Here is a 21841-nt window from a genome sequence, read left to right on the forward strand (position 1 = left end):
GCATAAAATGCTCACCGCCGCACATCTTTCAAACCCATTCAAATGAATGGATTTGAAAGAGTCCTGCAGGTTTTCATCTCCTGCCTCTGTTTTGTGCAGGAAACGGAAACCTGCAGAACGGAGACCGGGCGCAGATGTGAACGAGCCCTGAGCAGTGTCGTTATCTATGATGGTAGGAGTCTCTCCCTCCTATACTGTCCCAGACCAATCAGAGTACACGAGAGTATGTCGCTGGGAGACAGAGACTCCTCACATTCTGTTCTGGCCAGTAAATCCAAGTTTCAGGAATGCTGCACCTAAAAGTGCTGCGGCGCTGGATGTGTTAGCTGGGATGGGCTGTCAGGTGGAATCAGTCAGACTACACAGATAACACTGCAGACGTTGTCCCTCATGAGCGCCCCCTTATATAGATCCAGCTATAGCGCCCCTTATCGAATAGTGCCAACCAATATCCCTTAGGCTGGTTCCCTACAAACCAAGTCTTGGAAGTGAGAGGCGGATTTACCGGCCTGGACATTATGCCCGGAGCTGGACTCCCAGATATATAGTTATCTAAGATACCAGGCGTCCCTGCTGCCGCTGCCCTGTACTGTCATCACTACAATGTACAAAACATGATGTAACTAGGGATTCTTATGAATAAGCGCACCCATACAAATGTCCAGCCAGTGCTCTCTTAAAGAGTACCCGTCAGTGTTTCCATGAATAACATCAGCCAGGTAGTCCTGCCAGTCCATACCCTTCATGAATGGTGCCAGTCAATGCTCCCCTTTTATATTGTCAGTGGCTCTTTAGAATAGTACATTGCTACCAACCGAACTGTATCCAGAAATAGTTCCAAACACAATGTATCTATGGATAGTGCCATCTAGCTCCCATCATATGTAGGTTGCCAATGCTAACCAGTCAGTCTGGCCATCCACACATCATGTATATGTCTTCATGCCTAATAATGTGAATGACGTGTGTGAACCCAGCTAAACGTGTATGTTTTCCCTTTTGTTAAAATAGATTTTGGATTCTTGGATCAAAATGGATTCTGAATATGTGAAGAGAACTTTAGGGAAATGCCTGACACAGGGACTGGCAGAGATAGTGGAGAAGAGACCGGCGGATCCAATTGAGTATCTTGCACACTTTATCTACAAATACCGAAGCAACCTAGAGGAACATGAGAAGGTAACAGGAGACGCCTCTGTGAAGAAACATCATCCTAAACCAGACGAACCGCTAGAGCAACCCTGACTAAATCCAGCCCTATACAAGGGATGACACATGTACAATAGAGATGAGCGAGTAGTATTCGATCGAATACCTCCCCGCCAAAAGTATGCGTGTAAGCGGCCGAACATCAAGGGGTTAAACGCATCAAATATTCAATGCGCTTAAAACCTTGGTGTTCGGCCGCTTACACGCATACCTATGGCGGAGAGGTATTCGATCGAATACTACTCGCTCATCTCTAATGTATAACTGTAGCCGACACTACACTACTTTACTCCTAGTTCTGATAGTAATTTTAGCCATTTACAATTGTTTTCAATTTTTCTTATTTTTAAGAGAAGACTGGAGAGGGAAGAGCTAGAAAGAGAGAAAGAAGAAGCAAGACAGGAACTGGAAACCATGGAAAAACTGAAACAAGAAGAACTTTTGATCCAGCAAAGAGTTGAAGAGCAACAAAAGGTGGGAGCTGTCATGGCGTCTCAGATACTACAGATAAACTGGTATATTCTGTGGTGTGGTGCGGACCCAAACAGTCACGACAGGGACACAAAATGTGAAGCAAACAGGTTTATTTAGAAAAACGGGAAGATAAATAAATCTTCGCTTCAGGCACCAATGAGCAAAACAAAATACAGCCTTAACTTCAGGCAAAAATAAAACAAATTCCTGCTCGTCCGAGCTTCCAACAGCAACCAACAGTATATTGAATGCTGCTCTGGATGTGTAATATAGAGTGTAAGCCAGGACCAGTCTGAGACCAGTAATGTCATGTATTTGTGGAGTTACTGTACGTTTTATGGACTTTATATCTGTGTTTGAGATGTAAAGTTGTGTCTAAGAATATGTCTAAATAGGCAACTTCTGTTTCAGAAAAAGGTATCAGAGGAGCATCCCCAAAAAACAATAGCAGAACTTACAGAGAAGTTTGGGGCACCTCACTTACCTACCGTGGAAGAGACAGATGAAAATCAGGCTGTAAGTATTCTTCAGGCTTCCAAAAGAGAGACACTCCTCGTTTGTGGTTAGCTTAAAGGGATTTTACCATTGAAATCAAATTTTTTTTCTCATTCACACGTAGGAATAGCCTTAAGAAAGGCTATTCTTGTCCTACCTTTAGATGTCTTCTCCGCGCCGCCGTTCGGTAGAAATCCCGATTTTCTTCAGTATGCAAATGAGTTCTCTCGCAGCACTGGGGCGATCCCCAATGCTGCGAGAGAACTCTGCAGCGCCACCTCCATCTTCTTCAGGAACATCCTTTCCCTGCGTCTACTTCCGGCGCTGGGGGTCAAACTTCTAGGCCTCGGGGCAGAGCCGACTGCGCATGCCCACAGGCCACAAGAAAATGGCCGCTTACTTACTGTATATGCGCAGTCGGCTGTGGCCGAGGCCCGATACCTAGAAGTTTGACTGCCAGCGCCGGAAGAAGACGCGTGAAGAGGCCGTTCCTGAAGAAGATGGGGCGGCACTGGAGAGTTCTCTCGCAGCATTGGGGACGCCCCCAGTGCTGTTTGAGTGCTGAGGACCACTCCCAGTGCTGCAAGAGAACTCATTTGCATACCGAAGAAAACCGGGATTTCTACCGAATAGTGGTGCGGAGAAGACATCTAAAGGTAGGAGAAGAATAGTCTTTCTTAAGGCTATTCCTACGTGTTGTGGTGTACGGGGGATTCAGAAGCTCTGGTTTCCTTTTCAAATCAGGCTTTATTGCAGCAGACAAGCTTAAAGGTACAGGTAGTGCTGCTCAGCATATCCAAAACAAAGGAAAATAAAGTCCTACGCCTCTCCGGCGGCTAACTACACAAGTTATCCCCTCACTAACCAGGGGGTCAGCCTACCACTGGCCTCCTAACAAACAACGTTTTAAAGTTCAACAAGGGGTACACATACCCAGCTCTTTAGCAGGGTCCTCTTTGGCAGAGCTTTCTCACAGACTGGTTGAGTGTGTGTTTCAGTCTCTCTCCCACTCACCAGCACACCTGTGCTACTTACATTGCCCTGCTGGTTTGTTTCCAAGCCTGGAGTGGATTGCCCTGCAGGACTGGCCCAAACTCCTACTCCAGTCCGGGACATACAAGCTAAACGCCTGTGCATACTGCAACAGTCTTGGGGAAAAATAGCGGTTCTCCCACACTATACCCCTCTCCACTTCACAGTGTCAACGAGAAAAAAATCGATTTTAATGGTAGAATCCCTTTAAGTACAAGGCTCTTTGAGGAACCAGATTTGCTGTGTTTTTATTTTCACACCAAATAATGATTAAACTTCTTTAATCCCACATGAAAGGGCGGTAAACAGAAGAGCCCAGATGTTCCTCCTGAGGAGTCCGAGGACACCAAAGTATCACATGACACAGAGAATACTAATGAAAACCAGTCACAAAATGATTTGGGAGAGAATGAGGAAAATACTGATGTTGTGGAAGGACAGAAACCGACAGAGGACGTCCCGGCAGGTGATGATGGAGATGACCAGGACCCTTCTGTGGATACAGTGACCACAAGTACGGAGCACACCGAAACTACAATGGAAGCATCTGAAGAAAAGGAACCTGAGGCTGAGGCAGGAGAACAAGATGTATGACCTTCTTTTGGAGAATAGTCCGTCTGCTGTCTTCATGAACAGTTTGATGGTTGGAAAATCATGAAAACCACATATTAGTCTATGGCAGGGCTTCCTATGATTGCAGCAATTTCTCTTTACGTATCATTCACGATCCAAATATAAAGCCATGAAATAGAGAACTATAAGAGGAGTTTGTAGAAAGTTTCAATTATCATTATTAAAGCCTTTCTATTTTTGGTGCATTTGCTTGTTTTATACATACCAGCATTTCCATAGATAAAATTGACATGCCTTTTTCAAAATACAGCTTTTCGCCACCACCGCTACACCCCCCCCCCCCCCCCCCCTCTATAATGCCTGAATAGGATTAGCCAGAATCTCATTCACTTTGCTAGTACTGTAAAACCCTGAATTTTTTCTGCCATGTTTCCGCAATATGGGGTCATAGCTTTAGGGTAAGTGCACGCAGGGTTTTTTGGTCCGGAACCGCCTCAGGTTCCAGACCAAAATACGAGTAGCTGCGACTGGATGCCAGTGCACTGCACCGGCATCCAGTCGCGCACTCCGCTCCGGATTAGGCCCAAATGAATGAGTGTCTTCAGGCGGGTGTCGTGAGGCCAATCCATCTGAAGAATGAGCATGTCGCTTCTTTTTTTAGGAGGAGGAACCAACGGCTCCTGGAAAAAAGAACTGACCGGCTCCCATTGATTTCAATGGGAGCCGTCTTACGGCTATTCAAATGATAAGACCTTGCCAGAAGGAAATGTTAAAGGGTGTTTATGAGAACGTAAATAATGTGTCCAAATGGAGAGATTGTGAAAATACCCGAATCTATTTTATTTGGCAAATTCCCTGCTGTTCCTGTACTGCCTCTCTGGTGGTCTCTTCCACTCTGTTCATTTGGGTACAACAACGACGTTCCTTGTCTACCCCGGTGACCGATGCACATGGCTGCTGTGGTTAAACAAGTAGATGGGCCCGTCATCATCAACCAAGTCAATAAAAACTGAGGATTTGACTAGTAAGTCTCAGTTATTTAGCCATTTTATGCTGTTCATGCCGTTTGGAAAAAATTTTATGATCTTAGACAACTCCTTTAACATCTTTTGACAGGTCTCCTTCAATCCCTTTAGGGGATAGAACAGTAGTTTGAAGCTTGACACTTTATTAAGGAGAGACCCCGATGAAAGCATTCTTGTTCTGACCGATGTGCCATGTATGTAGCCAAGAATGTATCTGTATATCATTGTATGGATCTATGAAGCTGAAGGAATGAACTGATAATGGGGAATCACACCATAGTAGGTGTCGGGGACCGCTGGACATCTGATTCCTCCCCTGCACTTCATGGTAACTATTGTGCATGTAACAGAAGACGTCTCCATATATGTTACAAGTTAAAGGAGTTATTCAGGAATTGGAGCAACCCATGGGACCAGAGGTGGTGTAAAACTAAAAAAAAACTAAAGCATTGTTACCTTTCCCTGATCCCCAGCTGGCCACAGCCAATGTCCATTTGGCCTTGTGTTACTGCCTGGATGCCGGTAGTCCACAGCCTCGTGGGAACGCTGAGACCGGTGTCGATAGCAAGGAACAGGTCATGTTTCTGCTTATGAAACAAAGACAAAATAAGAATAAAAGAAAGTGGCTTAGCTGTACTTATACATGTATATAATGGAGCATCACGTGTCCAGCAGAGGGCAGCAGGATTTTATTCATTATTTAGTAATGGCTGAGCACTGTTTAATAAACTCCTGGGCCCGATTATTATACTCAGGGGTCTGAAAAGACCCCTGAGTATAATAATAGAGCTTGAAGGGTCTACTGTGGTTCCTGTAACCTCTATTATGCCCCACAGTCTATTGTGCCACTGTGGGGCATAATATAGGCTGCAGGGTCTGCTGTGGGATATATAAGATAAGATAGTATAATCCTTTAATAGTCCCACAGTGGCCACACGGAAAAAGATGGCTGACGCAACCACAGAGTTGAAGAAGGCCCTAAGAAGTGTCCCCTGGACTCCGAAGGCCCTCAGCCTCCTGAGCAGGTAGAGTCTGCTGTGGCCCTTTCTGTGCAGCGCCTCCAGGTGATCAGCCCAGTCTAGTTTATTATTGAGGAGCACACCCAGATACTTATAGGTCCTGACTATCTCAATGTATGTCCCTTGGATCTCCACCGGGGTCGGAGCACTTCTCCGTTTACTAAAGTCCACCACCATCTCCTTGGTCTTCCCAGCATTAATCCTGGCACCATTCAACAAAGTCCCAGTTTAAGTCTCTGTATTCCCTATCGTCACCATCAGTGATAAAGCCTACTATAGCAGTCATCGGAGTACTTCTGTAAGTAACAGCTGGATGAGTTGTGCCTAAAGTCAGCAATGTACAGTGCGAAGAGAAATGGGGCAAGAACTGTACCTTGTGGTGCCCCCGTACTAGAGATCACAGTGTCAGACACATAGTCCCAGGCCTCACACATACTGAGGGCGGTTTGTCAGGTAGTCTAGGATCCATTAATTCCATGATGCTGTACATTTGAGGGTACAATGAACGAAATACTGAAAACACAAACATAAATACAATAGTAACAGTGACCAACTGGAACAGTGTTATAAACTAACATTCCCTCTGATGAACTTTATTCTCAATCTGTCTTGTGAACAAGATGAACTAAGCAGCTCATGCATGTCATTGCTTCTCTATAATATCCTATATGACTCTTCTGATGGGTCTGAGTTAGTGGCAAAAAGGCAGATTTTCCTCTATTTCTGTGTGTCGTCTATGGCAGATATCAGATTGACTTTACTCCATACACTTGAATGGGACACTGAATGCTCGTAACAGTTGTAAAAGACAAATTGTGACATGCCGAAAACTGCGGAAGCGGATAGCGCGGAGCCCGGCAGATGGACCCCATCTCAAGAAAAATAGATAATCATGATTTTTATTTTATTATTTTTTAATGCAGCTATGGTGATAATAGTTTGGTAGACTAAAACCAGGCACAACAGTCACACTGCAGTACTTGCCCTCTAAGTATAGATATATAGGAAGTAATGGATACAGCGTATCCTCCGCAGATGGAATAAGCAGAAACATTGAAGACAATGAAACCATTTACCCATTACAAGCTAACACTGTAGCCGAGCAGTTCCTGAACATAATATACTGTACAACAGCTGCAATAAACACACACCATGTTCCATCCGGGCCCCGTCTTATAGTGTGACATGTAGGAATGATCCTTTATGCCCACATTCAATTCTCAGTGCAAAGGCATATTTTCATGATATCCCACCTCATCTGATAACTTGTCACACTCCGGCTTCGTTTTAGGTATTTTTTACTTAATTTCTTTCAATACAACATCCTGACTGCTCTATCAGAAACTAGATGGAAAGAAAAAGAACGAGAGGGGGATACCAACATAAACACTGTTACTTACCTACAGTGGCGTAACTAGGAATGGCGGGGCCCCATGGCGAACTTTTGACATGCCCCCCCCCAACCGACACCAAAGACCTCGACCGACCCCTCCTCCGCACTCTATTATGTCCCTTAGTAAGCCCTGCACACAGTATTATGTCCATTAGTGGCCCCTGCACACAGCATTATGTCCATTAGTGGCCCCTGCACACAGTATTATGTCCATTAGTGGCCCCTGCACACAGTATTATGTCCATTAGTGGCCCCTGCACACAGTATTATGTCCATTAGTGGCCCCTGCACACAGTATTATGTCCATTAGTGGCCCCTGCACACAGTATTATCCCCCATAGTGGCCTCTGCACACAGTATTATACCCAATAGCAGCCCCTGCACACAGTATTGTGTCCCCATAGTGGCCCCTGCACACAGTATTATGTCCAGGATCGGTAAGTAATAGGGCCCGTAACGGCCAATTTAAAAAAAACATAAAAACGCAGCGGTAGCGGCTGTCACCGGGCCCCCTAATGGCCCGGGCCCTGTGGCAGCCGCCTCCGCTGCCTCTATGGTAGTTACGCCCCTGCTTACCTATCCCTGCACTCCCCGCTGTCGGCTATCTTCAATGACGTCAGGGACGTCATGTGATCGGGGGCCTGCGTCGCAACGCATAAGGACGCAGGCCCCGGTCATGTGACATCTGAGACGTCACACAAATAGGGCCTGAAGCCTTCATGGAGCGTGGAGAGGTAAGTAACACTTTGTTATGTTCGCTTACCTCTCCAGGGCCTCCAATCATTATACTCGGGGGTCTGAAAAGACCCCTGAGTATAGTAATGATGTTTGTGGGGCCTGTGGTGTCACTTACTAATCCCGACCCCTGCCAGGATCGGTAAGTAAGTAGGGCCTGTTACTGGCTGGAGTAACTTCAGTCGGTAACGGCCTATTAAAAAAAAAACAAAAAAAAAAACACAGCGGTAGCAGCTGTCGCTGGGCCTCCTAATGTCCCGGGCCCTGTGGCAGTTGCCTCTGCTGCTTCCCCGGTAGTTACGCCACTGTCAGGAAGGATATGGGATGAAGAACATATTTCTTGTTAGCTTATATTTGCATGGTCAGGGCTGCATTCCAAACCAACGCTGGTTAATTCCATTTGTTTTATTGGGATCCATCGGGGTTTTGATATTCTTGATGGCAGGCTGTGCTGTCAAAACTTTTGGAAATTTGGACAGAAAACCAGATGCAACACTCAGATGGTAATGGGAACAATACACAGAGAGTATCAATGCCATGAGTGGAAATTAGTCGCTAAAACAGGTAATCTTGAAATTGCATCCAAGGAACTATACGTAAACTCACATTCAGACAACCGTGGGTGAAAATGGGCATGAAATCATCCATTTTTCACAGCTGTCTTGTACCCAATGGGCACCCAATTTCATGGCTCCTTCATACATTGCAGTGTGTGGAGGAATCCGTAAAAAATATTTACAAATATTCAAATATTTTAAAAACAGTGGATGACCTATATTTTTAGATTCCATTAGCATTGATCATGTCAATAACCCCATTCACATGAATGATTATTAATGCAGCCGTGTGACGGCCATTAAAGAAACGGATGTCACACGGCCGATTATGACGTTTGTGTGACTATAGGGTCACAGGCACATTATGTGTGGCAATAGGCATTAGATCAATATTGGCCAAATCCACCAAAGTCAGCAAGACATGGTCAACCATCTGTTGTGTATGGGGGCCATCCATCTTTCTTATGGAAGCAGAGGTCAGGGAGTATAAGTTCCGGGCAGTTGTATTTCATAATGGCCGGGTGATTAGGGCTGAGCCGATCTTGAGATTTCAGGATTGATTTTAAAATCCGATTTCCGATCATTTTCCAGCCGATCCTGATCATGAAATTTGCTCGATCGCCGATTGGAATCCGATATTTTCTGATCCTGATCACACTACCCTAGTCAATGTTTCTCTATGGGAAAAGTCACTTTTAGGGTTGAGCCGATCTTGAGATAACCTCTGACCTCAATCCCTCTGGAAACGATCGGGATCAGAATTCCGATCGCGAAATTTACTCGATCGTCAAACGGAATCCGATCTTTACCGATCCCGATCGCTCAACCCTACGGGTGATTTTTGCTTTTTTTATGTGTGTAATTTATTTGTCTGATTATCTAGTCAATAAGGATAATACGAGCAGTGAGGCGATGGGACAAAAAGTTGAAATATTTTCTTATCTCGTGTATTTTCCTTTCATTCCTAGGTAATTTGTTCATGTTCCTTTGTTATTCTAAAGATCAAAGCTCAATAATTGGTTCCCATTGGTTAAGCTGACAGTAAATCTCTCTGGTTTCTTAGACTTATTCATGTTACTAATAATATATAATTTTTCCATCACATGCAAAACAAGAATAGAAAATAGGCAAGTCTCGTTCTACAATGGTTTACACCAATGTTTCCATGCAGATGGTCCAGTTACTTGTATAATGCAAACAGTGAGAAAAACTCCAGGCTGGAGGGATCGTCTCCTAGATAATGAAATCCACCCAGCCCAGTGACTAAGACAGGAGTGTATTTGTCATTCCATTATTTAGAGAAACTTGTCTGAACAATTATTGTTAGTTTTCCTTTTTGTTGATGTATCCTGCTACCAATGGATTGTGCAATGCGTAAATAACTGAGTCATTCCCATGCCCGGGGCCAGCGAGACATTCTGCTCTAAACAGGCTCTTCCTAACTAAAACATTGTCATTGTAATGATTGGCCCATCATAATATGGATTAAAAAAAAGCCCAACATGTACTAAGGCCAGGACCCCCGATGCATTGCATGTGCCATTATGTAGTCAGAATTTGCACCTTATGTATTATCATAGACGTTTTCTGGTGCTAAATATGGGTTTAACTGAAGCCAACCAAGATTTGGGTTAAAGGGGCTCTATCAGCAAAATTATGCTGTATGAGCCCCACATATGCGTGAATAGCCTTTAAAAAGAAAGGCCTCTGAGAGATCTATAGATCTAGACGTGGTCATGCTACACCTTTTAAAATCCGATTTTTGATCATTTTCCAGCCGATCTCGATTGTGAAATTTGCTTGATCGCCGATTGGATTCCGATCTTTCCAGATCCCGATCGTTCAACCCTATTAATGATATATACATGAATAGGGTTGAGCCGATCTTGAGATAACTTCTGACCTCGATCCCGCCGGAAAAAATCGGGATCAGAATTCCGATCCTGATCGTGAAATTTGCTTGATCGCCGATTGGCATCCAATCTTTCTCGATCCTGATCGCTCAACCCAATTAATTATATATATATATATATATATATATATATATATATATATATAGTGTTTAGCTGATCTTGAGATAACCTCTGACCTCAATCATGCTGGAAAAAAATCGTGATCGGAATTCCGATTGTGATCGTGAAATCTACCTGATCACCGAGCGGAATCTGATCTTTTGCAATCCTGATTGTTTAACCCTAATCACTATATCTGATCAATATACGACTTATAATGGGAACTTTCATCATAATTTAGATCTTAATTCTTAATGGAAGTCGTGCCAAGAGAAAACCTTTGCTATCAAATTCACAATCAGAACCCCGGGCATATGAAGATGAAATGTTATCTAATCTCCTGGAATACCATAAATCATTATTATTACTTGTCAGAATATTTCGGATTGTATATGCAGAAAAGGTAACAACAAGTAGAGGTAAACATTTAGGATAGACTGATCTGGGCTTATTGACTGTAGGACAGGAGGATAAACAAAACCTACAAAACAGATGTGGCGGAAGAAGTGTACGTACAAACCAGCAAAGCAGAAAGAAAGCCTGGAGTATAGGAAATTGCTACCGAGAAGTCCACACAAGCGTGACTGGAACATTTATTTCAGAGGCTTTGTTTGGAGCAGGAGCATCAGCAAACCTAACACAAAAAACATTGTTATATTGATAGGACACATGGGGACATTCATGGCACAAATAACTGTCTCATATGCTGTTTGCAACATTTATTAACTGTTTTAGACAATTTTCCTACTTGTGTATAAAAGGGGTGTGGTCTATTAGGGAAGGGGTGACCTAATGGACAAAGGGCATGGCCTTAGTTGTGACTCCGTGCACCAAAAATACAGCAAGACCTTTCAAGCTTGATATACTTTTAAAATTGATCGTGTGAAGATGGGGTGAGAATTTTTTCATGTTGTTAATCCACTCTGAGTCCTTTGCTTTGCTTCTCATGGATCCTATCTGCACAACTAATTTATGTAAATTTAAGAGTTTTCCCAAATGCATTGCTTTAGCCATGCTGCTTTGTTTGCCTGCTATGTGAAATTATTTCTCCCATTGTTTGCACAGTGTTTGTATGATGCATGGCTGTTATCTGACAAGACAATATGGATAATGAGTTACTGCTCTCTGGGGTGGAGGGGAGCTGAGTGCTCTCCCAGTTATGTAAAGTTCTGAGGTCAGGACAATCAGGTCATCTATAGGGTTGAGCCGATCTTGAGATTTCAGGATCAATTTTAAAATCTGATTTCCGATCATTTCCCAGCTGATCCAGATCGCTCAACCCTATTAATGATATATACACGAATAGGGTTGAGCTGATTTTGAGATAACCTCTGACCTCAATCCCGCCGGAAAAGATCGGGATCAGAATTCCGGTCATGATCGAGACATTTACTCGATCGCCAATTGGAATCCGATCTTTTCCGATCCCGATCACTCAACTCTAGTCATCTAATTGCAATTTGCTGATAAAGGCTTCAGAAACTGTGTCAGTTATCTCTCTATGTAATCACTAACACTGAGTCTATTCTCCGTAGAAGCATGTAAATTTTCTACACAAAACTGTGTAATGTAATATACATTTACAGAGCATATTATTTGATCTGCATTTATATTAGATTTCTAGTAACCATAATAAACAATCTCTCATGACAAAGTCTTTTGTGATACTTCATAGTATTCTGTTCACCAGTCAAAGCCGCCTCCTGCCAGCTTGCTGAAGAATACAGGAAATGAGAAGAAGAGACAGCAGGCAAAACTGCTGAGACACGGAGATGGGAAACTCCTTTAAATTTTTCCCTGCTGGACAACCCAATAACATGTTATTTGTAGGCTCTGTCTACAGTAAGGTAATTTTTTTGTTTAACTGGACAAAATGAATGCAGTTTTTTTTGTCATAGTAAGGAGCAGGATCAAGTCTATCCAGTTTTTGTTTTTTTCTTTTTTTCTTTTTTTTTACAATAGTAATTAACGGTAAAAGAGTGGATCTGCATAGATCCAGCTGCAACCTGTTTTAAAGGCATTTTTCAACAGAACACAAAAATTTTACTTTAACTAAAATTAGCTTTCATTTAAAAATGTAAGCTATGAACAAGAATAAATACATGTGGCTAAAGGTGACTTCAATCCTTCTTAGGTTGTACTTCAATAAAAGTCAACATGAAGACCACTTCATAGCATCAGATACACTCATAGTGGAGTGATGGGATGGTCATACGGGTTGACAGCACCTATATTGTTCACAGGGACATCACACTAATCTCTACCTAAAGTCCCACATGACCCATGTTTCACCTCAGCAAAGCTTGCATACCAGCTATGGATCACTGGTCTAGTTTATGATTTTGCAATAGTAGTTTTTTAACATTCCTGGCGTTATTATGGTGGTTGAAAACAGCAACATTTGTGTATTTGTAGACCTTTACTCGGTGTATCGTTGCACTGTATTCATAGTCACATAATACAGTCCTATGAAAAAGTTTGGGCACCCCTATTAATCTTAATCATTTTTTGTTCTAAATATTTTGGTGTTTGCAACAGCCATTTCAGTTTGATATATCTAATAACTGATGGACACAGTAATATTTCAGGATTGAAATGAGGTTTATTGTACTAACAGAAAATGTGCAATATGCATTAAACCAAAATTTGACCGGTGCAAAAGTATGGGCACCTCAACAGAAAAGTGACATTAATATTTAGTAGATCCTCCTTTTGCAAAGATAACAGCCTCTAGTCGCTTCCTGTAGCTTTTAATCAGTTCCTGGATCCTGGATAAAGGTATTTTGGACAAACAATTCAAGTTCAGTTAAGTTAGATGGTCGCCGAGCATGGACAGCCCGCTTCAAATGATCCCACAGATGTTCAATGATATTCAGGTCTGGGGACTGGGATGGCCATTCCAGAACATTGTAATTGTTCCTCTGCATGAATGCCTGAGGATTTGGAGCGGTGTTTTGGATCATTGTCTTGCTGAAATATCCATCCCCGGCGTAACTTCAACTTCGTCACTGATTCTTGAACATTATTCTCAAGAATCTGCTGATACTGAGTGGAATCCATGCGACTCTCAACTTTAACAAGATTCCCGATGCCGGCATTGGCCACACAGCCCCAAAGCATGATGGAACCTCCACCAAATTTTACAGTGGGTAGCAAGTGTTTTTCTTGGAATGCTGTTTCTTTTTGGACGCCATGCATAACGCCTTTTTTTATAACCAAACAACTCAATTTTTGTTTCCAAAATGAAGCTGCCTTGTCCAAATGTGCTTTTTCATACCTCAGGCAACTCTATTTGTGGCGTACGTGCAGAAACGGCTTCTTTCTCATCACTCTCCCATACAGCTTCTATTTGTGCAAAGTGCGCTGTATAGTTGACCGATGCACAGTGACACCATCTGCAGCAAGATGATGCTGCAGCTCTTTGGAGGTGGTCTGTGGATTGTCCTTGACTGTTCTCACCATTCTTCTTCTCTGCCTTTCTGATATTTTTCTTGGCCTGCCACTTCTGGGCTTAACAAGAACTGTCCCTGTGGTCTTCCATTTCCTTACTATGTTCCTCACAGTGGAAACTGACAGGTTAAATCTCTGAGACAACTTTTTGTATCCTTCCCCTGAACAACTATGTTGAACAATCTTTGTTTTCAGATCATTTGAGAGTTGTTTTGAGTAGCCCATGATGCCACTCTTCAGAGGAGATTCAAATAGGAGATCAACTTGCAATTGGCCACCTTAAATACCTTTTCTTATGATTGGATACATCTGGCTATGAAGTTCAAAGCTCACTGAGGTTACAAAACCAATTTTGTGCTTCAGTAAGTCAGTAAAAAGTAGTTAGGGGAATTCAAATCAATAAAATGATAAGGGTGCCCATACTTTTGCACCGGTCAAATTTTGGTTTAATGCATATTGCACATTTTCTGTTAGTACAATAAACCTCATTTCAATCCTGAAATATTACTGTGTCCATCAGTTATTAGATATATCAAACTGAAATGGCTGTTGCAAACACCAAAATATTTAGAACAAAAAATTATTAAGATTAATAGGGGTGCCCAAACTTTTTCATAGGACTGTATATGGGGCATAATTTATATTAAGGGCACAAGAAACAATGTTTCTGAAAGGGGAGGCTTCAAAAACTTTTCATGGCATGCTGCACGCGCCACGCCTCCTATTTTATAAATAATTTGTGCGCCACAATTCACATAAGCCCAGAGAAAGCTTTTGTGCAGTGACTGTTGCGAGACCCCTTCCTAAAACACAGACACTGAGAGCTCACAAGGAAGGGAGTCCCTGTTGGATCATGTCATCCCACCTAAACATATAAAATTTACACAAAGAAAGAAAAAAGGAAAAAAATATAATATCAGTACCATAATGAGTAGAGAACCTAGGCTAAGAAATTAGTCTCCTTTTTTAGCTAGATCCAACTACTCCTGGAGAGAGATTGCATTACAATAGAGTATGGGTCTTTAGAATCCCCTCCCCTCTCACTGCTGTTCCGGCTATTGGTTTCACCCTGGTTTGGCTCCCCTCCCTGTTGCTGATTGTGTTTCTCTGGCTCTGACCTTCATACTGTGTACCTGGACTTGTCTTTGGATTGCGACTCTGCTGAATTTACTCTCTCTCTCTGACATTTGATTCTAGCTACATACCCCGACCTCTCCTTCCATCCGTTGTGCCTGTACTTTGCTGCTACCTCCGCTGCTGACCCTGCTCTGTCATTTGCTCTGTCTGGTGAGTTACTTGCGATTCTTCTCTCTGGCTTCTGCTCACAGTTTATCAATTTATTGAACATTTCTCTGTGTCGTCAACTCTGGTCTGGGATTCTGCCAAGTCCATCACCACCACTAGAATCTCTGGGGAAAACATCCTGTGATTGGCTTTGGCTCATACTGGGTGTGTAGCAGTTTGGTTACTTTTTTCCACTAGTGGCCATTAGGTTCAGTTCTGCTTCTTGTTTCTATTCTGACTACTCTGGACCCCGTACCTGCATCTGAGCTCCTAACCAGTGGCGTAACTAGGAACGGCGGGGCCCCGTGGCAAACTTTTGACATGCCCCCCCTCCCGACCGATGCCCGCTGAAGACCCCGACCAACCCCCCCACCCCACCCCACCCAAGAACAATTACTATACTCTGAGTTCTTTTCAGACCCCAGATTTTAATAATCGGAGACCAAGAGGGGATACAAACATAAAAAACAATGTTACTTACCTATCTCCTGCTCTGCTGCACTCCTCGGTGGTGTCGGCCTTCTTCCATGATGTCCGGGACGTCACATGATCGGGACCGGGTCATGTGACGTCAGGGAGTGTCCAGAAGTAGGCCCGAACCTGCCAGTAGCGTGGAAAGGTAAGTAGCATGGTTTTTTATGTTCTCCTACCTTTCCTGGACCTCCGATCATTATACTTGGGGGTCTGAAAAGACCCCTGAGTATAATAATGATGTTTGTGGGGCCCGTGGCCTTACTTACCGATCCTGGCCCCAGAAAAAAAAACAACGCAGCGGTAGCGGCTGTCGCCGGGCTCCTAATGTCCCGGGCCCTGTGGCAGCCGCTACCCCCAGCTACCCCAGTAGTTACGCCACACCTCCTAACACCATTTTACCCATCAAGAACACTGTCTTGTCCATAAATTTTTATAGTAGCTGCCTAAAGTCTACCCTTACAGATATAAAATTATTACCAATGTTCTCCATAAATAAGGCCATTACGTACATTGTTATTTATTTGGCCGGTTGTGACTTCTGAAGCGCACACATTTTTGCGACAAGAGAGGACTTGCTGCAGATAGAATAGATATCAGTTGTCATGCAATTTTTCAAACTGATAAAGATGAAAGTTTCCTAACAGTGTGTCACTAGGCATTAGTCATTCGGCAGACACATACTTCACAATGTAGCAAAATACCAAATTTATGTTTTTCCTTTCCTGAAGACAGAAGACATCCTTGAGACTTACTAAAGACCAGATGTCACGTACCTTTGACGTCAGATCTATTTGGAACCTAGCTAGTACAATATGTCCTTACATTGAATGGCCACATTTAGGTCCAGTTTTTACCTTATATTTTGTAATTTTGATATATTTATTGTGGTTGGAGTTTTATTTGACATAAGTTAATAGTGCTCCACATCCATGACAAACATACGGAATTCAGTACTAATGTAATAAAGTTCCTTCTAATGGTAATTTACTGAATTGTATTACTGACCAGGGGATTTGGAGCCCTATGTAAGAAAAATGGAGGTCAGACCCCCTATGACAAAATTGATCAGCACAGAATTGGTATATTTGAATTTTTCCAGGACCTAAGCAATTTTAGCCAGGATTGAAAAAACATGTCTGCATCCTTCTAGTGCCACACTACTTGTCAGGTTGTCTGTGGTATTGCAGCTCAGACCCATTCGCTTTGATGCAGTAGAGCTATAATACAAGACTGCAAAGTGAGCAGACCACTGCATCCACGGCTTATGGAGTATGTGGACCCTGTGGGAGTCAATTGAGTTTCTTGGAGGCATGCTATATGGGTTCTTTGTGTCTTGATTTGTGAGAAGACCATTATCCACTTCCTTGGGTCTCTCGGAGCTCTCCAGGAGAATAGTCATAACATACAAGCATTAGTCTATGGAATTTGTCAGGGTTATACCATATACTGGGGGTGACTCGCAAGTTAATACTGCAGAGCTCCAAACCAGTTAACATTTACATATCGAGCATTAAATGAACATAACAATGATGTCAACAGTGAACATCACTCATCACATAGCTTGCATTAGACTTGACTGGTTAGTATGGCCACCCCCAACCCAACAGCATTGCCCCCATGACAAAAATATTGCCTCATCTGAGTCCCAATCTCCATGTAGCCTATATCCAGCTATGTCAAGTGCAAGCTACAAAACAATAGTGCAAATGGTATGGTGAGCAATGCTGCCGAGCCATGATAGTATGACTCTCGGACTGAGATACGCATTATTCCGTATGTTATACCATGTCTCCACATCCACCTTCTAATCATTGATTTTCCCAGAAACACTAAATCCCCGTATTGCAAACACACAGTGTTTTTGTCTCTACAATGTGTATTGTATCTGCCAAGTGAATGAGATTCTGGCTAATCCCATCCAAATGACTAAAATTGTTACCTCTACCAAAGCTCCTGAGCCCTCTCCGTACCTGCCACTCCACATCTTGATGTTCATTTCTGGCAAAAGCCCGGAAGAGATTAATTATAAATTGTATTTAGTCACTTTTAGTGAGACTCTTCCTTTGAAACTGTCATATATCTGTCTAATCGGTACTTACTGTATATAGGACCACCCTTGGGACTTCTGTTTGGCCCCAGGCTGGCAGTATAAAAACGTCAGCACTAGCCATCACAATGCCAGGGTTGGTTGTGAGATGGGAAAAGAGACCACTCCCTGTTTTAGTATCGGGATCTGCAGGTGTTTTTAATGGATCCTAGCGTTTAGAGTTGTAGGGTGACTGTCAATCACGGCCGCCTACAGAGGGTGACTGCCCAGACATAGCTCCTATACCCCTGTCAATCATCATCACATACATGTACATGCAGGAAGGAGATCCCTACTGTGATGTATATGCATGTCATAGTTTGGGAAGGAGTTAATATTCTATATACTACAAGACTACAATGACATCCCTAATTTTCCCTATATTTTTACTGTAAGCATACTTACTTAATAGAGTTTTGTAATGAGATACGTTTGCGTAGGGTGTGGGTCCAGCTCGAGAAAAGGGATTCAGACTAGGGTTGAGCCGATCTTGAAATTTCAGGATAATTTTTAAAATCCAATTTTTGATCATTTTCCAGCCGATCCCGATCGTGATATTTGCTCAATCGGGATCCGATCTTTCCTGATTAATGATATATACATGAATAGGGTTGAGCCGATCTTCAGATAACCTCTTACCTCGATGCCGCCAGAAAAGATTGGGATCAGAATTCCATTTTACAGCCGATCCTGATCGTGAAATTTACTCAAATACGATCTTTTCCGATCCCGATTGCTCAACCTTAATTCAGACTCATGCATGGTGAAATAGATAGACAAAAATAGCCAAGTATTCTTTTCTTCAGAACTTTATCATTTTTATTGTTAAGAAGTCAGGACTAGGGTTACAGCTAGTGACAGGAGAGGAGAGTACCTGCGTACAGGTATGTGGTAGAGGGGCTAGCACGAATGTGAAGGGTAATAGGGAAGAGTCATACAACTATATATATGGACATTACATACACTGAAGTTACAAGCTCAGGCAAGATATACATTGTAGTGCCAAATGTGAAAGGTACCGGATGAATCAGGACTGATAGCTGTTGGCTAAATTACAAATTTCGTAATGGAGAGAGAGGAGTTTGCTCTTCTTTGTCATTTGAGGTCTCTTTATATACACAGAAAAAAACCTATAGTATTTTGGGTCTCTTTTTGCCTTCATAACCACAGTGATTTGTCATGGCATAGATAGGTATCATCCGCATGTATTAGAGGATCTAGAGTGGGCTGAGAAAACATTCCACCAAACACCATTCAGATCGCTTATTATTCTAAGGCCTCATGCGCACAACTGTGAGTAATGTCAGAGTACTAGTGGTGTTTTTCATGGCTAACACAATGACCTATCCATTTTTTTTAAGTGTAGGTTGTGAGCCCCATATAGGGATCACAATGTACTTTTTTTTTTTTTTCCTATCAGTATGTCTTTATAGAATGGGAGGAAATCCATGCAAACACGGGGAGAACATACAAACTCATTGCAGATGATGTTCCTGGTGGGATTTGAACCCAGGACTCCAGCGCTACAATGACCTTTTCTATGGCCCCATACACACAATCATGTATTTCTACTGTACAGTCCTGGAGTCATGAGCTCAGGACAGCTCCTGTCCATTTTGAGCCCTGTGCTCACTGACCTCAGTGAATGGGGCTGTGGATGCACGCGTGGCCCGCGGATGTCATCCATGTGCCATCCGTGCTGCCAGCATGTTATGGTCTGGCGTCTGGGAATGACAATCTGGGTTATAGAAAATTCTCACCCTATTTGGGTAAGTTCACACAGAGTTTTTTGGTGAGGGTTTTGAGGCCGTATCCAACTCAAAACCCTGACCAAAAAGATGTCTCCCATTGATTTCAATGAGAGCCGGTTGTATCTGTCTCAAAACCCTGACCAAAAAGACGGCTCCCATTAAAATCAATGGGAGCCGCTCAGGAGTTTTTATCGGGAGCCATGTCTTCCGGCTCCCGGAAAAAAAGAATCGAGATGCTCATTCTTCAGGCCAAGTCTCCTTGCAATTTGGCCTGAAGACACTCCCTCCTCCGACTAGGCCCATTCATTGGGCCTAATCCGGAGCAGAGTGCGCCCTTAAGGTGGATGTTGTGAAAAGCTTAAATAAAACTTTATCTAAAACAAATGTTAAAAAATCCAACTAAGGTAAGACATAAGGATCAAAACAAAGTAGAGAAGTGTCAATCTTTTCTTTATATGTTTCCTTGTTGTTGAATTTGATCCAAAAAAGCAAGAAAAATTTGCTGCAAATTCTTAGCTTATGTGAACTTTTTTGGCGGAAGAATAGTCTGGTTGCATGCTACATACACAGTATACAGGGACGTGTCACTTGAGAAATCTATATGCTTGTTAAACAAATGATCCATAGCAATCAATCTGTCTAGCGTGACTCATGTTAGCAGACGTATCATATCATCTCATGACAGGTAAGGGAATCCGGGTAATCCACGTTATGAAATCGTGTCACAATAATATCTTTGGCCCCGGTCATAGATTTGTTTTTCTTACTTTTCTGAAGAGACGCACTTGTACTGGTCCTCGGACCCCATTGATGTCCTAGGTGACATCAGTAAATGAATGGACTTTTGTCGTTGGTCATCCTGCTTTTCTAGAGACTTCCATTGAACTGGTACACCTAATGGGGGAGATTTATCAAGACTTGTGTTTCTTATTCCAGATGCATCTAATTCTGTTGTTGACGGAGAGATGTCAGGGCTCTTTATTTGTGCGACAAGTTGGGTTTTTTTTACCGGTACCACACTTTTTGGTATATGTGACTTTTTGATCACTTTTTATTGTTATTTCTTGGGGAAAGCAAAGTGAACGAAATATGTTAATTTGCAGATTGAGGTGTATTTTATTTTACAGCGTTCACCATATAGGATAAATAACACTATTTTTGGATAGTGGGGACTTCAACACCTATGCAGATACATAACATACATAATACGTTTGTTTATTTTTTGGTTTACATTACCTAGGTTTTTTTGTAACTTTTTAGTATTTGTTTATTTTTTTGTTTTTATTACGTGTTTGTCCCATGAGGGGACTTGAAGCTGGGATCTCAGATCCCCAATGCGGTATACTACAATACATAGTAGTTCCTATTGGAATTATGCATAGGCAGTCAGGATCTTACAGTGGGGGGTCTGAGGGGCAACAGGAGGTGGTCGAACTTGCCCCCGCACCATCTAGATGCCAAGATCGCTATTGATCATGACATCCAGGGGGTTAATCCACCAGACTCGGAGTACCTTTATAGTACATAATAGTATGACGCAGAGTGAAAAGGGGGTGAAGGTAAAAGTGCCTGTAATGCTTTTTCCAATTTTGTTTAATTTCACAATCACAATGTATATTTTTTTCTTTTCATTTAAGTATGTCTTTGTAGAATGGGAGGAAATCCACGCAAACACAAGGAGAACATACAAACTCCTTGCAGATGTAGTTCCTGGTGGGATTCAAACCCAGGACTCCAGCGCTGCAAGGCTGTAGTGCTACCCACCGAGCCACTATGTTGCCCCCAGTTGTACATGTATTTGTCAGTATATGATATACATTCATTCCACCCTTGTACTTCCATAATATACATGTGCTTTGCTATTATGTCGTTATTATTGTTTGATATTGTTACATTACAACCTCAGAACCTTTCACCATTTTGCTTTTTATTCATATATTTTATGACGAATGCATGTTACCGGATGGATTCCATGTATCACTTGTGTTTTTGGTGTTTTGCTTGTAGTGGGCACGCAAGTACGCTCTGATGATTGTTATGCTGTTGTGATCGGTTTTGTTTCAGTTTTGTTCTTGTATCTTTTATGAAGATGTAACAAATAGCAAATAATAGAAAAACCTTGCAAATCCATAATAGGCATATGTGACGTAAAAGCAAAATACAGTGTAATGTATGATGCAACACAAGTAAAGTATCCACAAGAAGAGACCTTGAGCAGGGTCCTGAACTTGAGACTGCGAAGCCTCGCTTTGAGTCATGGCCACGCCTCCTT

General features: G+C 42.5%; 1 protein-coding gene across 1 annotated transcript; it reads left to right on the forward strand.

Annotated features, from left to right (window-relative positions):
- Window positions 1-987: 987 nt before the first annotated feature.
- Window positions 988-3940, forward strand: LOC142183593 (DPY30 domain-containing protein 1-like). The gene is made up of 4 exons (XM_075258732.1): window positions 988-1179; window positions 1561-1683; window positions 2095-2199; window positions 3508-3940. Exons 1-4 carry the CDS (start codon window positions 1033-1035, stop codon window positions 3802-3804), a joined length of 672 nt encoding a protein of 223 aa, XP_075114833.1. The 5' UTR covers window positions 988-1032; the 3' UTR covers window positions 3805-3940.
- Window positions 3941-21841: the final 17901 nt, after the last annotated feature.

The sequence above is a fragment of the Leptodactylus fuscus genome, chromosome 10, assembly GCF_031893055.1.
Source record: "Leptodactylus fuscus isolate aLepFus1 chromosome 10, aLepFus1.hap2, whole genome shotgun sequence".
Lineage (NCBI taxonomy): Eukaryota > Metazoa > Chordata > Amphibia > Anura > Leptodactylidae > Leptodactylus > Leptodactylus fuscus.